The sequence below is a fragment of the Rhinolophus sinicus genome, chromosome 15, assembly GCF_057876585.1.
Source record: "Rhinolophus sinicus isolate RSI-liver-muscle chromosome 15, RSI-T2T, whole genome shotgun sequence".
Lineage (NCBI taxonomy): Eukaryota > Metazoa > Chordata > Mammalia > Chiroptera > Rhinolophidae > Rhinolophus > Rhinolophus sinicus.
Window position 1 is genome coordinate 115,369,834 of NC_142515.1, and position 23,590 is coordinate 115,393,423.

General features: G+C 42.1%; 1 protein-coding gene across 10 annotated transcripts in view; it reads left to right on the forward strand.

Annotated features, from left to right (window-relative positions):
• ZNF827 (zinc finger protein 827) overlaps window positions 1-23,590 on the forward strand; it is a 153,105-nt gene that overhangs the window by 8,769 nt on the left and 120,746 nt on the right. For 9 of the 10 annotated variants that reach the window (XM_074338471.2, XM_088792581.1, XM_088792579.1 and 6 more), the window contains exon 2: window positions 20,926-21,969. In XM_074338471.2, the coding sequence (XP_074194572.2) occupies window positions 20,926-21,969 (1,044 nt within the window). Of the gene's footprint in view, window positions 1-20,828; window positions 21,970-23,590 lie in introns of those variants that run through there. The other variant, XM_088792578.1, reaches the window with a different exon arrangement.

A 23,590-nucleotide genomic window follows, 5' to 3' on the forward strand; every position in this document is an offset into this window, starting at 1 on the left:
ATTTTTTTTCAATTTTTTGTATTTCATTAAAGTGATGAGTACTAATATGGTCAAATTCTTTTATAAGGCTGTTACAATAGGGCTTGAGTAATATTTGTTACATAGGCCAATGATATTACGTTAGACTTTTACTATAGGAAGATGTTCCTCTGTGTATATGATTTGACCTGAATTGTATTCAAATTGTATAATAATCATGTGAATTATGACTGGGTTTTACTGTAACGTGAGAATAGTAAAATCCATGTTCTCATTTATAGTGAGATTCAAATGAGAGAATCGGTGTTTAATAAATGTTTATTTATTCATTTATTCAGCAGTCAGTCCACCGATTAAAATCACCCAGGGGAAATTTATATTGGTTTTCCCATGTGTAATACAGGTAATACTTGAAATTTTGCATGAAAAAAAAAAAAAGGCAGGGCCTGCTGTTTCTGATTGCAGGGAACCAATCTAAGGGGACACAGTAAATGAATTTTAAATGAAGGATTGAGAGGTGTGTGTGTTTGTGTTTTTGTATGTGAGACAGATCATCTAAGTGGACCCAAGCTAATGGCCTACTGATGTATTTTGCCCTACACAGTATGTTTAACAACTTGAAACAACATTTGGAAATGGGCGGTTTCACATAAAAATCTGAATTTTTAGCTTCTTTGCAAAACTTGGAAGAGCCAGCAGCACTGGGCCCACCTCCCCACATGGCAGCAATCTGCTGTCGTCGGTGGCGGCTGTCTCCCTTCCCCGGGCATGTGCTCGTCAGTCTGCCACCGTTCCTACCACTCTGCTGCCATGTCTCCATCTGCACGTACACCTGCCCTCCACCCTTGTGTATCTTACCTCCCGGACTCTGCGGACATTTGTGTTAGAAACTGGGCTACCTTCCCCAACATTCTGTGGTCTTTTAATTCATCACCGAGGCTAAGGCATTGTAAACCACGTTCTGTGGCAACACCAAGAAGCAACATAGTGTGGGGAATCACATCCTGGTACCAGATGCATGAGTTCCATCCTGGCTGTACCACATTTCAGCCCTGACCTGGCAAGTTACCGCAGTTTGCTGCCTGTTTTCTCATCTGTAAAATGGGGGAGCATTGCAGGTTCTGTGGGAAGTAAGGAGTTCATACATGTAGATATTTAAATTTAGACTCATGTCTAGCACATAGTGTATGCACAATAAATGCCCGCCACATCGATACATGAGATGAATTCACTTCAACTAAGGATCTTGGTAGGATGGCTTTAACCGCGCTGTGTAATTAATCAAAGACGACTATTTCTCCCTATCAGTTTCTGAGCACCATCAGCCAACTTAGCAGTGCTCAACCCTGGCTGCGTATTAGAATCACCAGGGAGATTTGAAAAATGCAAACACCCCCAGAGATTTAAATTTAATTGGCCCAGAATGGAGCCTGGGCATGGGCATTCTTAAAAACTCCCTGGGTGAGTCTAATGGACAGTAAGCGTTGAGGACTCCTGAACTAACCAGACCTCCCACACTGGGCTGATGCCATTTCAGTCAAAAATAAAGATATGTGATGTTAAGCCGGGGCAGCTTATCGACGATAATTTGTTAGACTCTTCAAATCCTAAAAATAACTCATGGATCTGAGTAATTGACTCCAACTCCTGCAGGTGAGAAACCAGAGGCTCAGGGAAGACTCTGCACTAGGCAGATACACGGACTCTCGTTTTCCCTGTCACCCTTTCTCACCATGGTCATCAGTGTTGCTCACCAGCTTTGTGACCTTGGGCAGGTCACTTAACCCTTCTCTGCTTATATAATACCATCTTGTAAAACGGATAGTAGGACATTAACCACACTTTCTATTTATATTATGCTTCCTTGTTCACAAAGTATTTTCGCTGGTATCTTTTGCCTGTGAGGCAGACAGGGACAGGCTCCTTCCACCCAAGGGGAAACTGAGTCATGGTGAGGAAGAAAGTAGCTCGAGGTCTCCAGTGTCAGCGCCGTCAAGGACGAGATGGACCAGGTGCTGCTCTGTTGAGGCCCATTGCGTCTCTGAGGTCTCTGGGATCTTTACGGGGGTCCCACGACCTGAGGGACATGCCAGTAGCAGGGGCACTTGCGCTCAGAGACCCTCCACGACAGGAGGACCCCTTAGGTACTGATGGAGCACATGGCTCTGTGATTTCATGAAAATTGGTGTCACCAATAATATTTTTTTCAGAGATTGATTTTGACTTTAGACTAAGCAGAAGGTAATAGAATAGAGTCACGTGCAGTGACTTTTTCTGGGGTCTGCATGATAAGCTCCATATGGAGAACAACCGCCTTTGTATAATGGCCTAGAATTATGAGTTGTTTTCTAATCTGTGCTTGTTTGGCCCTACTTGTTAACCCAACTATCCTCTCTAGAGCATGAAACACAGCTGTATTTGGGAGGAAACAAAGTGTGGGGCACCCTGTGCTTTAGGAAATAGTCCTAAAATGTGCATTATGATTTCTCTCTTCTAGGGAAGAGCAAATTTCAGATAATAACTTACTGGGTTTTAATCTGACCTTAAGAAAGAGGGAAATCAAATTATAGTGAACTGCTTTCTGACATTTATTGGAAGAGAGAAATTTCATAATCTAGAAGTAGAGTTTGGGTTGGCTAGGCTACTTGATCATAGAAGCACTGTACGCCGATGGCTACTCCAATATTTGTTGATAGGTGAGGAAATACATACAAAAGAAAAATAAATGCAAGTGCCTTAAATATGACTCAAGTATACTCCACGAAGCGGGAACCATAGAAATTACAGATATTAACTCTGTTTATTTTTTAAAAATCTATATTGGCTTTTAATGACAAAAGTAGTCCATGCTTAATATCAATAATTAAAGTTATGTAGGAATGTTTAAAGTAAAATGGAAAATGCCTTGCCCTAACTTCTACCCCCAGCGATAACCACTATTCATCAACATTTAAAATTCAGCTTTCATTTGAAGAACAGATGCATTTCAGAAGAGTTAGCTGAGTTAATTTAAGTACTGAATTCAGAACAAGGACAGCGACATTGGTCTTGTAAACTGATGAGATCTCATGTATAATATTGAATCCCAGATTGGTTGTGTCAGTTTAAAGGGGGGAAATTGATAACGTACTCACCAGAAGGGAGGCAACTAGAATGTTGTGGGCTCTTGAAATCATCATACTTATTGAGGCAATTGGGAGTGCTTAATTTGAAGAGAAGAGTGAGGGTGGATAAAAATCACGCGTGGTAACTACATTCAAATATAGGAAGTTCTGTCAAGTGAAAAAGGGAGTAAACTTACTCTGAATTGTCATTCATCTGAACTTCTCAGCTTGTGCTGAATAACTGATACGTGTAACTGATTCCTTGATTCATTCGTTGATTCATTGATTCATTTGTGCAGCAGTGACAGTGCTACTGTGCCAGGGATTAGGGATCTGCAGAGCTGAATAGAGCCTGTTCCCAGCTCTCAAGGAGCTCAGAGACAGTGGGTGGAAATAGAGATGGAAACAAATAATTAAAATTTGGCTTGAAAAGTATTTTCATAGATTTATGAATGCCGAGCAGAAAACAGACAAGGACCAATATGGTACAAGTTATAGGGAAGATAACTTTGATTTTTTAAGATAAGGGTTTGTTGAGAAAATAAAACTGCCCCCAAAACGAAACTGAAGATCTGATCTTGTATTTACTAAGAAGTTGGTTCAATCCCCCCCCATCAGGGGTGAGTTTTCTAATCAAGTAATGAGGAGTAGGGTGGGGAGGAGAAATATTCAATCTAAATCGTTTCATATTATGAAAAAGAATTCTATAAAGCAAATGCTGTTTTGCTTGGTTTCTGTTAATAAAATGGGAACCCGGTTCCTACGGCAGGGGAAACCATATTTCAATATAGTGACTGGAAAGTCTTTTGGGAATAAGACTTTATGTCAGCACACATGGTGTCACATTAGAATAGTGAGGATTTGATCTTTGGTAGGCTGAGAATTGTAGTCCCTACTTACACTCTTTCATTAAGAAGAAGTTTTGAGCATGTACCTGGCTCACGGAAGTTGTATAGATAGAATGCAGTCTCTGCGGACTGTTTTTTCAAATGTTGACATAAAACAATCACAGAAAATAAGGGCAAATCAATATGCTAACAACTGCGAGACAATGTAATGTGAATTGGAGGTATAAATGGTTGAGGAAATTCAGAGTAAGAATGATGGGTAAAATATTCTTGGAGAGGAGTGATACTTAAATGTTCATTCTAAATAGCATATTTTTATAAAAATACCTTTTCCTTAAAAAAATTTAGTGAGAAGAGTGGCATTATTTTATGTCTTTGCAAACCTCTTTAATGTCTGGCTCAATAGAAGACAACTAGATTCTCATTTATGCTGCTGCATTGAGTCAATTATAACACGTTGTTTTGGATGGAGTGTATGAAGAAAATCCAGCTTCACACAGATGTGTAATAGCCTTTTCGGATAATTATGGATATTCTTTGATACTCCAGCACTACGCCAAGGTTCAAAAAGAGGGAGCTTCTTAAAGGTTAGTTGTAATGTGGAATCTGAAACTCTTTCAGTGAACTTTTTGTATTATGCTATATTAAAATCTACTGATCTTGACTTTGAATGCATTGTCATGCATGTAATATCATGCATTGGTCATTTGAAATATATTGGTTTATTGAGTTATGTAGATCTGCCAAATGTTGACACATTTCATTATACAATGAAAAAACATTTATTAACATCAGCACTGATCTTATTTGAAAAGCCTGTATGGGGAAGATGTCAGGTTCACAGGATATGGGTTTTCCAAAATTTAATTCTTGCTTGAAAGCTTGAATTTTGTCATTGGCTGCAAATACTGTCAGTTTTTCCTTAAAGTTTCAGCCTTACTTCATTCATTCCCAAGACAGTCTGCCAGATATCCAAATTTGAATGACCGTAGTTTGCGTTATTCTTTCAATTAAAAGTAATATTCCATGAAAAAAGTGGCTAGGCCATCTCCCAGTTCAATCACACGTCCTTTTCCTTGAGATGGCAATCGTACTTCAGTAATGCAGAAGTGCTTTATGCATACATTTTATTACATGTAATGTAATATTAAAGTGATGTTTACTCAAGGGTCAGTCTTTAGTCAAATTAATGATTTTTACTGCTGCTTCATTGAAGGCATTCCTAAGTGAAACTGGCAGGGCTATTTTGTTTTTGTCTTTTTGTGAGTGTGTGTGTGTGTGTGTGTGTGTGTGTGTGTGTGTGTTTACTGTGAGTATATGGTGGTGAAGAATATACTAAGTACTAATATGACTTGTTGCCACCGCCTTGTTTCGAGTTAAGGTGTCAGCATTTTACCCACTATTGCTTTTGCATCACCAGTGTAAATATCAACAGAGTAAAGAGGGCAAATAACAGCTTAGTGCTATTATATTTTGATCTTGAGAGTCCTTGAAAGGGTCTCAGAGACCCCTGAGGGTCCACAGAGCACACTTGGAGAACCACTACTCAAAGGTGTCTACATAGGAATGGAACTGCCAAGTCTCTTTGTTTGTGTTTCTGCAGTTTTACTTGATGATATTATAATGCAGCACTTTGTGAATATTTTCTGGAGAACCCAAAAGGCAGAGAACTCTGAAGACAGGGAACCCTTATCTCACTCACCAGGGTTCTCAGCTTCTAAGAGATCTTTTTGAAGAATTTTTAAAGTCTCTTGTTCTAATCTGCAAATTTGGAGGAAAATATACATTTCACTTTATAAGATAGCTGTCTGTTTTAAAATAAAAGTAATGTTTCAAATAAATTCATCAGTTAAATTACATGTACACAAATACGTATATAATGTCATTGGTGTATGAAGTGCTTCAAGTTTATGCTATGACTTCCCTGTACCCCTGTTAGATAGAGATGGATGGAGAGCTCCAGTGGTACCATGAGTCTAGAATGGCTTATCTTGGAGAGTGCATGGTTGCATTTAAGAGAGGGCTGTAGTTTTCAGGCCTGGGGAACTAGGAATATTTCTGGTCTTCTGGCCTGTGTTCTCTTTCTGGGTTGCTTACTTTCCTTACTAGCCATTAACCCACTCACCCAAGACAGAAACCTGGGTATAATCCTAGATGCCATCCACTTCCTTTCCTCCCACACTGAATTAATCACCAAGTCTTGTGGATTATATTTCCAAAATAGCTCTAGAATTCATCATGCCCACTCCCTGCCACTGCTTTAGTTTATGCTCTTATTTTCTCCCATAAGAATTGAGATCTTTCCTTTTTTTTTTTTGGCCTCAGTCTCATCTCCCCGTTCCCCTCACCCAGCCCCTGGAGTCCAGTCTTCACAGCAGACTTTCTAAAACACTCATGTAACCCAGATAATCCTTATTTAGGATCTTTTAAACATTCCTAAAAGGATAAAGTTTGCTCTTCTTAAGTATAGGAGATACTTCAGCATCGGAGCCTCTTTTCTTCTGCCCTCCTTTACTTTCCTGGTTTCATTCATACTGAATTCTCTGTTTTGCAAACCACCATGCTTATATGTCCTCACTTTGGCATATGCTTTTCCCTATTTCTGGGATGTCTTCAACCCGTCTCATTTGCCCGATAACCTTCTGCTTATCCCTCAACACTCAGTTCTCTAAGAAGCCTTCCTGCTTCCATACCAGTGTCCCGCTCACGGGGCAGCGTTGCACACACCCTCCCTGGTTTCCACAGGTCTTTCATAATTCCTCCCAAGCTGCATTACACTTGCTCATTCATCTATGTCCTCTGGACTGTGAGCTTTTTAAGGATGTGGACTATTTATTCATTTTTGCACATTCTTGCACATTCCAGTACCTGGTGTATAGTGGGGGATCAGTAAATATTGTTGAACAATGAATGAAATGAGAAGTTAAGAACAGGTCAGAGAGTCAAAGATGGGAGCTGTTCCAAAAACACTGTTGAATAGATGAATGAATGGGTCACAGAATCTAAAGGTTTAAGGGGTAGAAAGGACTTTGGAGAACGTCTCCTGTTGTCTTCCTCTGTCAGAAGTGAGAGAACGATTTGCCTAGCTTTCACAACTGGGCTGGGTAGGGGTGATGAACAGTGCCACAGACATTCATTTGGATGTGGCCTAGAGCTGACTGGTGAAAGTCATGTGCTTCTGGAGGAGACTTGCCGAGAAGAGCAAAGGCCATGGCCTACACCACAGGGGGATACCACAGTGGAAGTGCAAGAGAACTTTTGTGGTTGGAAGTCTGTGGCACATTCCAGACTGTAGAGTCTCCCCTCAGCCATTGGCTGTTGCTCTCTCTCTGTCCTCAAACTGTGCCAAGACTGTAAGATTTTCCTGATGACTGGGCATATTCCACATCTGGATTCCATGGTCATAAAAACTAGAAGTTTCCTGTCCTCTTTGGTTGAGGTGATTATGATATAGAGTGGGGTAGCAATATCAACAATTTTGAGGAAAGCCCCGCTACTTCAAATATAATGTTCTTTCATCTGAGATTTCTAGGTGCCAAGGAAGGAGGGAAAGCGGAAACTGTTCTTCACTAAGGGCTAACTATATGCCAGGTGCTTTACTTAGAGAATTCTGACCTACCTTCACAATAACCCTGGGAAATTGCAGCTATCAGTACCCTGTTCTATAAATGAGAGATTGGGCTTGGAGATATCAGGTGGGTTTAGAGGGAGGCAGGGTGGGATTCGAGGGGGAATGTCTGGAGCTAAAGCTGTGTCTACGCTTGTGCCCTTTCTATTTGCCAGGCTGCTTCATGTTCTAGAAATGGTTTTGGGGTTTTTGGGGTTTTTTTTGCAATGCAAAACCTATTGGGGATTTATTTGATCAATTTGGTAAGTTCTTGAAGTTACATATATTTCATGTACTTGAGGAGAATCTGTAGTTTTCTAGTTTATGTTGTCTGTGCTTTGCAGTTTACAGATGCTTTGCCGTCTCTGCAGGACCACCTGTGAGTGGGAGAAGGCGCAGGTGTTATGACCCTGCTTTACGGATTGAGGATCCGAGTAATGGAGGCAGAGTGCTCCACATCTGTCTGGTTCATCTCTGGGTTCCTAACACCCAGTCTATGAGTTAGTATTTAGGCTCTCCAGTTTTTGTTCAGTAAACATCAGGAGTTAGAGAACTGATAAGTTCCAAATTCAGACTAGAACCCAGATGTTTGAATCTCACTGCAGTCCTCCTTCCACTCCTAAACCATCTTGCTTTTCCCAAACTTCTAAGCAGAGAGATGCAAAAATGAATTCTGTCTCATTAGCAGGGGTAGGGCTTGGGAACCGTCTGATGTGGCTATCTGGTGGATTTCCACGAATCTAAACTAGCTTTGGTGGCCCCTTAGAAAAAGATCTTTCTTGCTTGTGCTTCTCTTCGTTTATATTTTTCAGTATAGGATTTTAAATCGTTTCCTGTCCACCTGATGCGTCCCAATAAAATGATTGCAAAGGGATCCATAATCTTACACTGGATTTCTAGAGGATTAGCACCAGGAGGATTTCTGGGGGCATCTAACACAGTGTTTTTCAAAATTAAAACCAAACTAAACTAAAATAAATAGTGGAGCCCCTGCTTTTATGGAGCATTCCAGTAACCCCACAGGGTCAAAGCCGCAGTGCTGGTGAGGGGGATGCTGAGGCAGCAGGTGGGGGCATGGATCTTCAGGGCCATTCCTTTCCCTGGAGTCCCAGGGCTCCTTGAAGAACGGCTTATCCATCACTGATCTGTTCTAACCCTTCATTTTATAGGACAAGAAACTGAGGCACAAAGGTGTTTAGTGACTCACGCAAGTGGATGGATTAAGAAGAGGATGATGAAACTGGTCGCTGTATATCTGAATTTCTGATACTGTTTTAAAGCACTGTTCTGCTGTTATGACAAAGAAAAAGTACCTATTCTTTAGAGCAGAGGTCAGCAAACCGTGGCCTGTTTTTGTGTAGCCCCTTGAGCTAAGAATGGTTTTTACATTTTTCAAAGGTTGTTAAAACAAAACCAAAAAGCAACAGCTGCGACAGCAACACCACGAAACAAAGAATATGGGACAGAAACTACGTGCCCCACAAAGCCTAAAATATTTACTGTCCGGTCGTTTACAGGAAAAGATTGCTGACCTCACTGTACAGGATTAACTATTGCTGATAGTAACGTGGCAATACCAGAAGAATTTGGCTTTCTCTAAGTAACTCCAAAACATGTAGATTTGTAATAAAGCCTGATTAATTGAGCACATTTATATCAAAAAGCTTTTCAAACTTATTCCTCAAATGAACTTTTTGAAATTGCCCAATACATTTTCATCCTCCTTTTTAAATACAAGTTTTTGGTGGAGGATAAGTGAGTGAACTAAGTTCTTATAAGACATAGCAGACATGGCAGCTGGAGAACTGTAGACAGTTCCATAAGACGAAAAGGAAGTGGTGTGCTTGTTCAAAGACAGAATTAGGGTATTTTATAGACCCACCGCCCCAAAGGCTAATAAGAACAAGAGGACTTGATGTATGAATAATGTAAGAGGTCATTCCCAGGAAATGGCTGTGATCACGCTTTGGGACTGTGTGTTCACTGTGGGGCCCCACCTATGCCAAAGGGTTTTTTGTTGTTGTTTTGTTTTTGTGAGCATTTACCTTGGGTTGAGCTTTCCTCTGAAGCAGCAGTAGAGGGTATTCCCTAACCTCATCCTTACCACTTGATGCATTTCCAGAAGCATTGAGCTCTGTTGGGAAGTGGAATGGTTTCTCTGGAGCCTCACTCTTGGTGACAGAGCACTAGAAAACAGCGGCAGATTTCTTTCAGGTGAAAGACCCAGCAAAGCTTAGGGAAACCCCAAGAGGCATGCCTGAGGAAAGCCCAAGGAGAAAGGAAACCACCCCTGGGGTTCTTGTAAGAGAAGTGAGTGGCTAAAACTATTGGACTCCGTGTTTGGAAGGGGACGATCATCTAGCCACAGGGTGTCCTGGCCATTGGAATTGCCCTAGTGCTTCATTTTCGTTTGGCCACCCATCAGTAATGTCTTATGCGTGTGCCTGGAGATCGGCAGGGAAAATAAAAGAAGACAACGAATAGGAATACATTCGACCACTTGATAGCAGCCCTGGCACAAAGCCGGGTGAGAGTAAAGGTTAAACATGTTGGTCCAAATCAGTGTTGAAAGTTAACTTTGAGTGAGGGCTGTCCTTGTAATCTGTGTCCTTTGGTGCCACAAATTCCTGTGCTTCACCACAACTATATTCTCTCATAATTCCATGGCACCAGTATCCTTTCCCGAAGATGTGGGAGGTTGGGAGCTGCTTCCTCTGCAGCTTTTGTTTTATATGTATTTAATCACTAAATAAAAAGCAATTCCATCTCCTCTCCCTTGCTAAATCTCTAATCCCCCAAGGCACTTTTCTTTCTGGATAGATACATATTTTTAGTAAATAAAGGACTTACTGTGTGAAATTTCCCATTGACAGGCAGAATGATGATGGCCATGAAATGTTTCATTACAAGGTGCATGATGTCAATGCTTGGTAAATGTGCCCAGGAAGGAATGTCGCATTTTATGCATAAGCTAAGATTTCAATAAGTAGCCATTTATCTCTTGATGGAGTGCCGTTCTTAGACTACAGAATGCATTATTATGTTATTAGGGCGCTTTTTTTTGTTGTTAAGTTCTTTTTTGATCTATTAAGCATTTCCTGGTGATTTCAGTAGCTTGGTAATTTATCGTTCATCTTATAACAGGTATTGGTAATGGTGGGATGGAAACATTTATACAAGAGGAAATAAAAGTCAAGGAAGCAGATAATCGACCGATTTATCAGCCTTAGCAGACAATTTTTCTGATAACGCCATGGTAGCCATGGTAAATTTACTTCTGATTGCTTGAGGGGACACCTTCTATATGCTTTTTGTAACATGGAGCAGCATGAAAGGGTGAAGAAGCAGGTGATCAATCCGTGGGTTAACCAGTACTGTTTTGGCCTCCAGATTGGCTTTTCGGCCTGTGAGTTCATGTTGTATTTTGAACTGTCCCTTTCTTATTAATTAGCTATAACATATGTGGTGATCGATCATATGCGCGTATATGTTTTTGTTTGGAGATTTCTAAGTAGCTCTCGTAGTAGAACACTTCTCTTGCTTACTGTCTTTCTCAAAATCTTCCATTTGAAAGACGTTTGGCTGAAGTTTAGAGATGGGCAAAAATAACCTATTCGTCTGCTCATATTCTTTCTGGCCATGGAGGACTTGACCCTGAGCGGCAGTGTGGTCAGTTGTGTATAATAATACCTGGCTTATATAAATACAAAACCTACAGTACTAACTGAGGCTACGGTTTAGAATCCAGAGGTGAACAAACCCAGAAAAAAGTCACAGGCCTTCATTCAAACTTAGGTGTATCCGTTTGCTGGGGCTTCCATAACAAAGGACCACAGGCTGCATGGCTTAAACAACAAAAACTGTCTCACCGTTCTGGAGGCAAGAACTCCAAGATCAACGTCCCTCTGACGACACTAGGATAGGGTCTGCTGCAGGTTGCTCTCCCTGCTGCTGGTAATTCCTTGCCTGGTGGCAGCATAACTCCAGTGTGCACATCACGTTGTCCCTGTGTCCAAATTTTCCCTTTTTATAAGGACACCAGTCGTGCTGGATTGGGGCTCATCCCAATGACCTCATGTTCACATGATCATTTGAAAAGACGCTGCTTCCCGATAAGGTCAGATCCACAGATTATTGGAGGTTGGACTTCAACATCTTTTCGTGGGATACAATTCAACTCCTAACACTAGGTTTTCATGCTTAGTTTGCACAGTGTTGCTCTGCCTGGTGATTGTTATCTCAGCTATGGCGACAGAAAGCCACAGATTTAGAAGGAAGGGGCCCTGAGGAGGGCATGATAGAGAAAAAGAATTCAAAAGGACCATTAACTTTAAATAGGAATAGTAACCTAAAATATAGTTAGTTGGTTAGGGCCATTTAATATGGGGGTCAAGCTGCTGGAAAGTCCCAGTTGCCTCTGAGACACATCTATGGGTTACAAATATAATGATCATATTGAACACGTTATGTGTGAGTGTCTCTGCATTTTTAAATCCCATCAGAATGAAATTTTAACATGTTGACTGCTTGAAGGTATCTTGGTACTTCTTGGTTACTTGAAAAATTGCTTTTTTTGGGTCAGGCTACTCTTGTTCTGTTAGATGTTTTGAAGATTTGGGTTTGAGTCTCACTTTGTTACTTGCGACATGTGTTTTTAGGTAAGCCATTAACCGTTTGGAACCTGGGTTTGCTGGTCTATCAAATGAAGACACTATGGTCTAGCACATAACATTTTTGTGCAGATCAACTTTTCTGATGAATATTAAAATATGTAATACAGCAGCAGGTATATTTTTCAGTGCTTTGTGCACAATTGTTCATTCATTTGACAAATGTTTACTGGGAGCCTATTATGTTCCAGCTTTGTTCTAGAATTAATTCATTCACTTGATGATAATTACACCCTGATTTAGTAGTAGCAGCGCTGGTCTTTGGATTGGGACATCTCAGCTCCAGTCCTGCCTATGTTTTTAAATCAGCTGTGGGTCTGGGACATATCACTGGCCGTCTCTCAGCCACTGCTTAGAGATGAGCTATATGGACTAGATCTCTAAGGCTTTGCCATCTCCAAAACAATTCATACAACCAAATTCTAATTCAGCAGATAGGATCATAGTTCCTGATATGCTACAGATCTGTGTATAATCCTGGGAAGTTACCCTCCGTGCTTTAGTTTTCTCTCTGAAGTGGGGTAATAGGACAGCTGCTATCTGTTTTCTGAGAGTAATAATAGTAACAATGACCGCCACGCTTTATTGAGCTTTGACACTGCTGGGTACTTTGCATGCATTCTTGCTTCTCCAAATAGGGTGGGTACATGTTTCTCCAAAGCAGGTGGATATCCAGAGAAACATGGTGCATCCTCCTGGAGAATAAATTTTCCTGAATGGTTTGTGAGAAACGTTCTCTAATTATTGAGTAAGGACAAACACAGCTATAGTATAGAGTACAGAATTCACTTGTAAGGTTAAGCTAAAACTCAGAGAAATTTGGGGCTTCCTGGAGGGGACTTCAGCTTCAGTCCCAAGATCCCCTAGGGTGCAGCTCAGTTTTCTTGGCTACTAGGGAGATTTTGCTGGGAAAGTTGGCAAAACAGACTCTTTTCCATGTTTGACTCATTTGAGAAAAATAGAATTAACATTTGTAATTTTGAAAATAGGTCTCCTTTCTAGTACTGACTAAGTGCTACCTTTCTGATAGTCAATCCCATTCTTCTTTCTTATGCATACATTTGACAAATAATTGTCTGCTCTGTATTTGGTAATACAGCACTCTAATGCTTTGAGGATACAGCAGCAAACAGTACAAAGCCCTCTCTTTCATGGCGCTTTTATTTTAATAAACAGTGATGTTTGAGGGGAAAACTGAGGAAGTAAGGGGATCAACCATGTGGCTATTTTGGGGGAGTGGGGAAAAAAGATTCCAGGCCAAGGAAACGGCAAGTGCAAAGGCCCTGAGGCAGGAGCTTGCTTTATTAGCAAGGGAGAGCAGTAGGAGATGAGGTTAGAGGGACACAGATGACACAGGGCCTAGAAATCAAGGTAAGGGGTTTAGATTTTATTCTGAGAAATGAGAGAAACCATTGTGGAGGCTTTGGGGATGGGAGTAGTGGAACCTGACATAATATTTTTAAAAGATTACTCTGGCTGCTGGCTGGGAATAGTGGGGCAAGAATCAGAAGTAAGGAGACCAGTTGAAAGGCTACTGCCATAGTTCAGGCGAAGGATGGTTGTGCCGTATACCAGCGTGGTAGTGGTAAAAATGGTGAAAAGTGGCAAGATTTGGGATGTATATTGAAGGTAGGATCAACCAAATCCGCAAATGAATTAGATGTGGGGTATGAGAGAAAGAAGAGCCAAGGCCGGCTGCAGAAATTTCGGCCTAAGCAATTGTGAGGATGGAGGATTTGCCCTTGATGTCGAGAGGGGGCAGTTTGTGGGATGGGCTTGGGTGCCTCCTCAGTCGCTGGAAGAGCTGACTGACAAGCAACTTTATATGACAACATTGAAACTGGCTTAGATACTGTTTGGGACTCATATTGAAGATAAGGAGGGATGTGTTAATTTGTGTTCCCTCTTTTTGACTCGTGGACATTTAAAACAATCATTTGAACATATTGCTGTGTGCGAAATGTTCATCTCGACCCAGGAGCCCTCCCTGCTGTCTCAGTGCGGGAACTCGCGTCCTCTCCAGACTTCCTGCCATTTCTCCGTGCCCTCACAGCACCTTTCCCCCAGCTGGACTGATGACAGGACTCTGGTTGTCTTCTCTACCCTGGCAGTTTTAAATAACTAGCAGTTCTTAAATTTTCTTCCTGGCCATGCTGAAAGTGGTTGGGTGCTCTGGGCATCGATGTTTCAATAACTGTGATCTCTGAGGCTTTGTCCTGTGGAGCCGATTACCGCCCGTGCATTTAACTCAGGCTGTGGACTTGGAGCCCCGAACCCTTGGGTGCAGGCAGACCTGGTGTGGGGGATGTGCGAAGGCTTTCAGGCTACAAACGGGCAACTCAAAACTTGGCAGGTAAAACAGGTGTAAAGGAGGATATGTTTTATGATTAAATTATAAAATCGGTTCAGAACAGCCTGATGTGGAGCATACTAAACCTTTATTAAACATTATAGAGGTCATTGCTTTTATCTTCCTGGTGCCTCTTCCCTGTCCTTTCTTCTGTGACCCACATTGAGCCAATTGTAGAACCGCCCTCTGGCTTCAGTGATAGGACCAGGGAGCAGAACATGACCTCTAACAGGCCAATCAGAGGGGGAAAGACCTTTCTCTAGTGGTAAGTCATTGACAGTGAAAACCCAGAACCTGTGCAGCCAGGTTTTCTGCCACCTGGGAGAGGTCTCCTGAGAGGATGAGGCTGACCTCTGAGAGAAGAGACTGGAAGCAAATGAGCGAGTGCCCTGAGAGAGCTTTGACATGCTCTCTGCTGCTGGTAGCTCCTCTGTGCCCCTCTCAGTGTTTGGTATAGGGACTGAGAACACTAGCTATGGCTTCCTGCAGTTTCCGTAGTAATTACAGCCACAGGAGCCCGCGTGCCCCTGCACTGAGCAGAAGTGCAAAAATGAGTAACTCACGGTCCTGCCTCCGGTATTGACAAGCTGATGGTTTGATTTCACCACTAGTGAGTATGGTAAGATGATTGATAAAATCTGCCCATAACATCTCAATAGATGGCGTCTTTTTAAAATGAGAAGAATTAAGACTATAAAACATTTTTCATTCGGTTGATTTATCCAGCAATGATCACCTAAACAGCTTTGTCCATGACTAAGCTATTGCCTGTTTGATAGTTTGTAGAGCAGCAAGCCCGCTTCTAAGGGAATTTTTCAACATTGTCTGTTAAAATCTTCATCCTTCAAGGTCTATTCCCGTAGCCACCTGCACACTGGAATGAATCACTCCCTCTTTCGTGCAGACACAACCCTTGCTCTGTTCTTTGGTGCTTCCTATGCTTGTGCGACCCTTGCACTGTTGGGCCAGAAACTGTTGCATCTCTGAGCCTCCTTGTTGCAGAGAACAAACAGTTCCTTGAACATAGTAAATGCTCAGTAAACGTTTGTTGCATTAAATCAATTACCAGCATTGCTTTTGCTAATAACTTTTGTGTACGGCTCCTTAAACTTTGCAAACCACTTCTGTATAAAATTGCATGGAAAACTTGGTTGTATGATTTGAGGGAGGTATTACAGATGTAACTGAGAATCCTGATAGAGCTACGTGGTCCGAAAAGATAGGTACAGGTATTTAGCTATAGATGTGTATTCAGTGGAAAGGTAAAATTTGGAAGATTTTTAGATGCAGCTGAACCAGAAGGTGAGTTGGTAGGTACCAGGTGGACATACCTGTGGTCACAAGAAGAGTGTGTTGACTGCCAGAGAACTGACTGTGAGTCAGCTCCATGCATGGGATTTTGAGCCTATTGTCTTCCGAACCTGCTGGTAAGATTTATGTGAACCGGCTGGTGGGAATGGCTTATTAGTAGATTTAGAAGTGGGGCTTTTGGGCTTCCATCTCCACCTGCTTTAACTTCAGCCAAAAGGTATGCAAATTAATAGATGTCTCTTATATTTTTTTTCTGCTTCGATCTTTCTGAATGAGGACCTTAGATGACTATTGGCCCAATTAAATGCATCTGATTACAACTGTCAAACCAAAAAGGAAGTGAGTTGAAAAAATGCAGCAAGAGTTGTGAATATTGAGTTACTGAGTTTCTGCTTGAGAACCAAAGAATTATAAATAAATGTGTTAGGTAGTGGAATTTCGTTTTGTTTTCCCCAAAGGAGAAATTGTTGCCACATGGAAACAAAATTTATTCGGCATATTTTCATTCTGTAATTGCACCACTTCTATTCTTAATTCTTTGAGTTTCTGATTTAAAGTGAAAAACACAAAAACAGACTGTTGTGTAAAATTGACAGAAACGAGTGTGAACTTGGGCATGAGAGACATAGGTTGTTGCAAAATTAGCCATGGAAATTGCTTCCTATTCTGGAGGTTAAAAATAATGTATTGAGACGGAAGTTATTTACATTGGCCGTTTAGAGGCTTCCCTGGGAGACTTAGTTAGGAAAGCTGTAAAATCCACTGTCAGTGGTTGTGTGCAGGAAGCATTTCCAGGACGGTGGCAAGTGCGGTGCCCTGTGATTACGTGCCACCATTCCATGCTGGTGACAGACAGGGAAATGGAGCTGTCTCGCTGCCCAGGGGCTTCTCAGATTGTGAAAGAAAGTCAAGAGTCAAGCCTTGCTTGTTCTGAAGTTTGTGGTGTCCAAGAAATTAATTCCTTAGATTGCAAGAATGCTTTGTTTGGACCTCCCTGATGAGAGACCCTTTTCTCATGATGGAGTGTCAGAAGGCTGGGGGTTATCCTGCAGACCCTGCTGACGGGAAGCTTCCCACAACTGGACCAGTGCAGCCTTGCAGAACCCCTCCTTGATGAAACTGAATGCGAAAACAGAGAGCAGGCCGGCAGGGGGGAAAAGGAATATTTGTGGGAGAAAATCCTGTTGTCGCTGTTTTGTGAACTGCGAGCATATTTGTTTGAGCCGCTTCGATTTTTCTCTAACCTCTCCACCTCTCCACGTCTCTTGCATTCATTTCTCTGAAAGCTTCCCCCACCTTTCGCTTGACCTCAGGTGATGCCAGAATAATTTCAGATCTGTTTCTCCTCAGGTTTCTGGCCTGGCTCTTTCTAGGCTGTGCATTACAATTATTTGGTGGTTTATTACTTGAATAACCTCAGTTTCAATTGCAGCATCTTCGGAAAAGCGATTAATAGAGTATTATGAGTTTAAAAATATTCTTTATGTATCTGAGATTTTTTGCAGTCCAGAAGAGAGTGTTATCTCTGTGTTTGTGTCGGTGAAGATCGGAGAAATGAATAGTTGAGAAATAGGTATTGCAGAGGACATAAACCAGTCTGTTTAAGATACGCTTTGCTTGCTTGTTGGTGCTTGTGTTTTGCCAAGGTTGGGAAGTTGCTTTAAAGGTAGATATCAGTTGTTGGTATATTCAGCTGTTTGGCTCTCCTATCCCTGCTTTGTAGGATTGGAGCCTGAATTGACAACTTCTTTAGTTTTTTGACATGCTTACCCACTACCCACTTGAGCACGTTTGAAGGGGGCGTACTTTTGCTCACTGAGGGTATATGAGGAGCAGGTCAGAAATTTAGCTTTACCTTTGGGGCTTTGCCAGTAGATGTACTGAATTCTTTAGGCATTTAAATCAATTTTTGATTAACTGCAACCAAGAAGAGGCAGAGAGAGAGAACAAAGAGATTCGGGTGTAAGAATATGGGTATTTACCTCTTAATGGTTTGTCTCACTATCGAGAGAATACTGTCCTTATCTAGGAGAAATTTTCTTGCTGATTTCTGTTTCAAGAGGGTGGAAGAATGGATGAGTGGGGGTGTGAGGGCAGACAGCGCTCCCTAGAAGTTGCCATTCAGAGGGCATCTGGCAGACCCATCCACTGAGGCTTTGCAGAGAAACACAGGGCCAAGTCTCTGTTGAGAGATTTGGATTCTTTGGTTTGGGCACTAAGGTAGCTGTGTATCTGATTCAACCAGGTAACTTTTAGGATATTTAATAGTCTCAGGAAAATGATGGGCCTGGACATGTGGTTGTAGATTTTTGTGTGTTGGTTGGTTTTTGTGTGTTTTTTTTGTCGTTCTCAAAACCCTGATTTTACATACGCCTTGTTAGCTGAGCCTTATAGCAAGGTTCTAGACTAACCTTGATGATCTAAGAGCTACTCTAGTTTGACAAAAATAGAATCTGACAGTATTTACTTTTGAATCATCTATTTTCCTGTGTAAGTTCATGTAGCGACTATCAATAAAGATCAAAGAAGAGGAGATATTTAACTAATTCTTACTCTGATTTTTAAATCGTAGTCCCAGGCGATTGTACTGAAAGATGAGATATTTCATCTGAAATCAGGAAAGGTGGCTCGCTAAAAGAACATAAAATTAGTCCAATTGTTGAAATTGGTGTTGGCTGCTGAGGGTCTGGTCAAAAGCATCAGTAGGAGAAGCCTAGACGCGTAGTTCAGGGTCCCACTGATTTCAGCACAGATGAAAAATGTTGGAATCAAAAGGGAATAAGGAAATGTGGCAAATCGCAAGGAACCAGACTGTTTTTTAAATGAGAAAAATTCAATTTTATCTGCTTTTTTCCCCAGCAAATTCCATTTGATATTTTACATTTTCTTGATAACTTAGTAAAGACCCACAGGAAGGAGTTGCAGAACTTAAGCTTCGTGAAAGAGAATTTGTCATTTGTGACATTTCTTCTCCAAATAGCATGGGAAGATCAATGTATTAGCTTGTAGTTCGTGCATTACTAGTTCTAACTATTTCTATTCAGAAAAGACAGCATGTTAGGTAGCAAAACTATCTAACATGGGGAATTTGGGCTCAGTCTCTAAGTATTCACTGGACTCTGCTAGGGACGAGGTATTGTGCTGGGAGGTGTGGGATATGTAGATACTAGTAAACTCCCTGCCTTCAAGGAACATCACACTTAAACCTTTCAGAAGATAAGCCAACAGCAGACAGATAATTTAGAGTGATATGAAATCAGTGGAAACTAAACGTGGGCATGTTGGCTCTGCATACAGAACCTGACTACTTCTCACCTGCTGCTCTCACCTTGATCTGCTCTGATCCGTGTACTTGAATTCTCTTTTCCATCTAGCAGCTAGAACAATCCTTTGACAATGTAAGTCACATGGTAGGACTCCCTTCCCTAAACCCTCCAGTGGTTCCCAGTTTCACCAGATGCCAAAGACCTTCAGTGTTTTCCAGTGTCCTACCGATTGGTTATGCAGCCCTCCCCTTCACTGTCTCTCCCCCGCCCCCCTTTCTCTGACCCTCACTCACTCCACTCTGCCCACACTGGTTTCCTTCCCGGGCATGTCCCACATGAGGGCTTTTACCCTGACTCCCTGTGCATGAACTCTCTCCCGGGGATGCTGCATGAACAGCTCCTCACTTCTTTCAAGTCTTTGCTCGAAGGTCGCCACCTCGGTGAAGCCTCACCCTGACCACCCTGTTTAAAATGGCAGCTCCCCTCCTGCCTATCACCCCCAATCCTTTTAATTTTGTTTTATATCTGTCTTCTTCCACTGAAATGTTAGCTCCAAGAAGGCAGGATCTTTGTTCTGTTCAGTGTTGTTCAATCTAGAACAATGCCTGGCATGCAGCAGGTAATTCATAATTACTTGTTGACTAAGTGAGTGAATACATGAGAGGAAGAGATGATTTCTGACCGTGTTCTAGGGAGAATCATGAGGACGAAACATTTGAGCTGGGTGTTGAAGGACGAGCAGGGTTGGACAATCAGGTTTTCTGGGGAAAGACATTCCCTACGGAAGGAATGTTTTTGAGCAAAGGCAGAAAAGCGACAGAGCTCATCCGTGCTCCTCGAACGACAAGGAGCCCATCCCAACTGACTGGTGCTTGGGGAGCGGGGCAGTGAGAGTGGTCGTGGCGGGTGCGCGGATTAATGGATAGAAAATAATTTAAGGGCATTCTTAGTGGAGTGAGGGAACGAATTACTAATCACGACCTCGGATAAGACAGCAGACACAGTGGTGATTGGAACTGAGGATTCTCAGACAAGGAGCGTGCCTAACGTGGGAGATATTGTGACCTTAAGAAATCAGTAGTGTGAACGGTATTTGCTAACAAGATCTGATTTTTATGTAGCACTTGACTGTTTTCAAAACATGGTCACGTGTGTATTATGATTTAAGCTTCATAATAACTGGGTGAAGTTGCTATATACGATAGGCAGGTATTATTTACGTTTTTTGATAAACTTGAAAATAATTAATTGCATCCTATATCAAACCAGCTAAGTGACTTGCCTGAGGTCATGGAGTTAGAAAGTGGGGAATTGGCTTCGCACTGTTCTGTGATTCACAGCCAACGTTTTCCCATTCCCAGCTGCCTCTAATTCTGACTCGATACTAAAGATCCCATGTTGGTTTTATTTACAAAGGTACCAGCTTCTTTCCATTCCCCCCAGTCATTGCAAACAGCAGTTTCTTCATCCAGTTACTTCTGCAACAGATCCTTTTTTGTCTTTCCTCCTTTCCCTTTTCAACTGATCTGGAATCATTACTAGAAGGGTTAATACATGCCATCAGTGGGTGTGTTTTTTTTTACCTTTGCCTGTTTAGCATTTTACCTTCTTTCAGGCTTATGCCAAGACTGTCTGACTCAGCAGCTGACATTCTAGTCAGGTCGCTGCTGTCTTTCCTGTGGTCGTTGGGTGGAAGGGAAGAGGAAGCATGTCGGCAGCTCCATTTGAATGTCTTCAGACTTGCCTGTTGCTCACTTTGGGAGTAAACCTGATCTTCTTAATTCCCCCAGATGTTAGTAGGCAGGAAGAGGCGGAGGGCGAGCTCAGTGAAGGAGAGCACTGGTATGGAAACTCTTCGGAGACGCCGTCGGAAGCATCCTATGGAGAAGTCCAGGAGAACTATAAGCTGTCTCTGGAGGACCGGGTCCAGGAGCAGTCCACTTCTCCGGACACCTCCTTGGGAAGTGCCACTCCCAGCAGTCACACGTTGGAGCTGGTGGCACTTGACGGTGAGGTCCTGCGAGACTCCCTGCAGTGTCAAGATCACCTCTCCCCTGGCCTGTCCTCACTGTGTGAAGATGACTCCCCAGGTTCCACTAAACCCTTGAGCAGCAACTTGAGGCGGCTGCTGGAGGCTGGGTCCCTCAAACTCGACGCCACAGCCACGGCCAATGGCAGGGTGGAGTCCCCGGTAAACATTGGCTCGAACCTCTCCTTTTCCCCGCCATCCCACCATGCCCAGCAGCTCAGTGTTCTTGCCAGGAAGTTGGCTGAGAAGCAGGAACAGAATGACCAATACACTCCAAGTAATCGTTTTATATGGACTCAAGGTAAGTGGTTGCCAAACTCAACCACCACCTGCGGCTTGTCCCCGGATTCAGCCATCCTTAAACTGAAAGCTGCAGCCAATGCTGTCCTGCAGGACAAATCTCTCACCAGGACTGAGGACACCATGCGATTTGAGTCCTTTCCCTCCCCTTTTAGCTCCCAGTCTGCCAGTTCTACTTTGGCAGCTTTATCCAAGAAAGTCAGTGAGAGAAGCTTGACTCCTGGCCAGGAGCACCCACCTCCGGCCAGCTCTTTCCTTTCTCTGGCTTCCATGACCTCCTCGGCGGCCCTTCTGAAAGAGGTAGCAGCAAGGGCTGCTGGGAGCCTTCTGGCTGAGAAATCATCACTGGTGCCTGAGGATCCCCTACCGCCACCGCCTTCAGAGAAGAAGCAAGAAAAGGTGACCCCGCCACCTCCGCCGCCACCCCCGCCACCACCGCCACAATCCTTGGAATTATTGTTACTCCCAGTTCCTAAGGGAAGAGTTTCTAAACCCTCCAACTCAGGTATGGAATCTTTTATTTCAATCATCGTGTAAGTCTTTCTGACTGTCAATTGCGATGCCTTATTTCATTTTTGCCTTGTTTGGTTGGGTTCCCATCTGATCAGAGGCAGGAATAAAACACTCAGGAGCACAACAAAGTGGGAACCTCAATACTTTGAATAAGCAGTGCAGTGGTCTTTCATGTATGTGTTCCACAAAGGTTTCATTTTTGAAAGGTAATGAATAATCTTAGAGATACACAGTACTCTCCTCCCTTTCATATAAATGATTTTTTTTTTCTTACCAGGTTCAGGCTAGGTCCATACAAGATATATTTAATGGGGGAAGATCAAAGCATCTTTGTCACAGAGAGCATGGTATCACTGAACACAGGGGGAGAAAAAACCCACTGCTTTTGAAACAGTGGACAAGGGAGAACCCCCTCTCCCGCTGCTTCCGTCACAAATGGACTTTTGTATAATCAGTGACTACTCTGTCCTCATTTATCACGCTATACACATTTATGCTAGTATTTTTATTACTTATTTTGTGGCATTGAAGCCTTTTCGCTTATCTTATTTTTTTATAATTTCTTGTCATGTGAGAACTCTAAAGAATATTGTCATTCAGACATAATCAAAGCATTTCTCGCAAATGCTTTATTTTATTCTAATCCAATGGGATTCTGAAGGACTGTGCATAGGGAGAATTTGAATCCCAAGCTTTTCATGGGAGGACAGCCTTTCCAAAGGAGGGGTCGCTGTCGTACAGACCTGACTTTCACAGTTATTCACCTGAGGGAGAAATTGAGTCACCTGAGTTCTCACAGTGGGAACCTCATTTCTGAGACTGGTTTGTTTTTCAATTGTGCGCGTGATAAATACATAGTCCTGGAGATGGATGTGTGGAGTTTCAGGTGTCTCTCAAGGGTATGTTGCCAGACTGGAACAGAAAGTAGGATATGAGTGTCCCCATTAGTATAAACACTACAGTTGTGTGTGTTTAGCCAACTTTGATTATTTGCAGCCACGTTGATGACGAGTGCTTAGAATGGCAGATAATTGACTGAACCATCACAGCTAACATCAATTTGACACATTTATGACAAATTTCCATTTAAATTGCTGAGTGAGCTATATGCACTAATTATAATTACTTTAAAATTTGAGTAAACAGCAGAATAGAACTAGGAAAATGCATCTCTGGAACTTTCATGACTCTAAGTGATCCAAACCTTTCACTCCAGAGTTTCTGAAATGTCAATAAAATCCTGAATTGTTTATCCGTTCTGAGTTTCACTTCTTACCTGCCATCTGGTGAAACAGAGACATGGCTAAAATTTGGAAACAAGGAGAAGAACAGAGGCGCTGAGTAATCTTGCAATGGAATAAATCACTCCTGTTTTATAGAAATTTCATTTAGGGTAGAAGCAGAAGGAGAGCTATGGCTATATGTAAAATGTAATTTGATAAATATTCTCCGCATCTGGTTATTGAATAAATGTATTAATGGTGTTTATACTGTAAATTCACCTGGACATTAGTTACTTGGAAAAGCTTATGCAAAATTAATAATAAAGTTTAGTTGACTGAAGAATTGGTAAAAGGTAACTGAGAAAACTGCTTCCTAAAGGTAAACTAGTG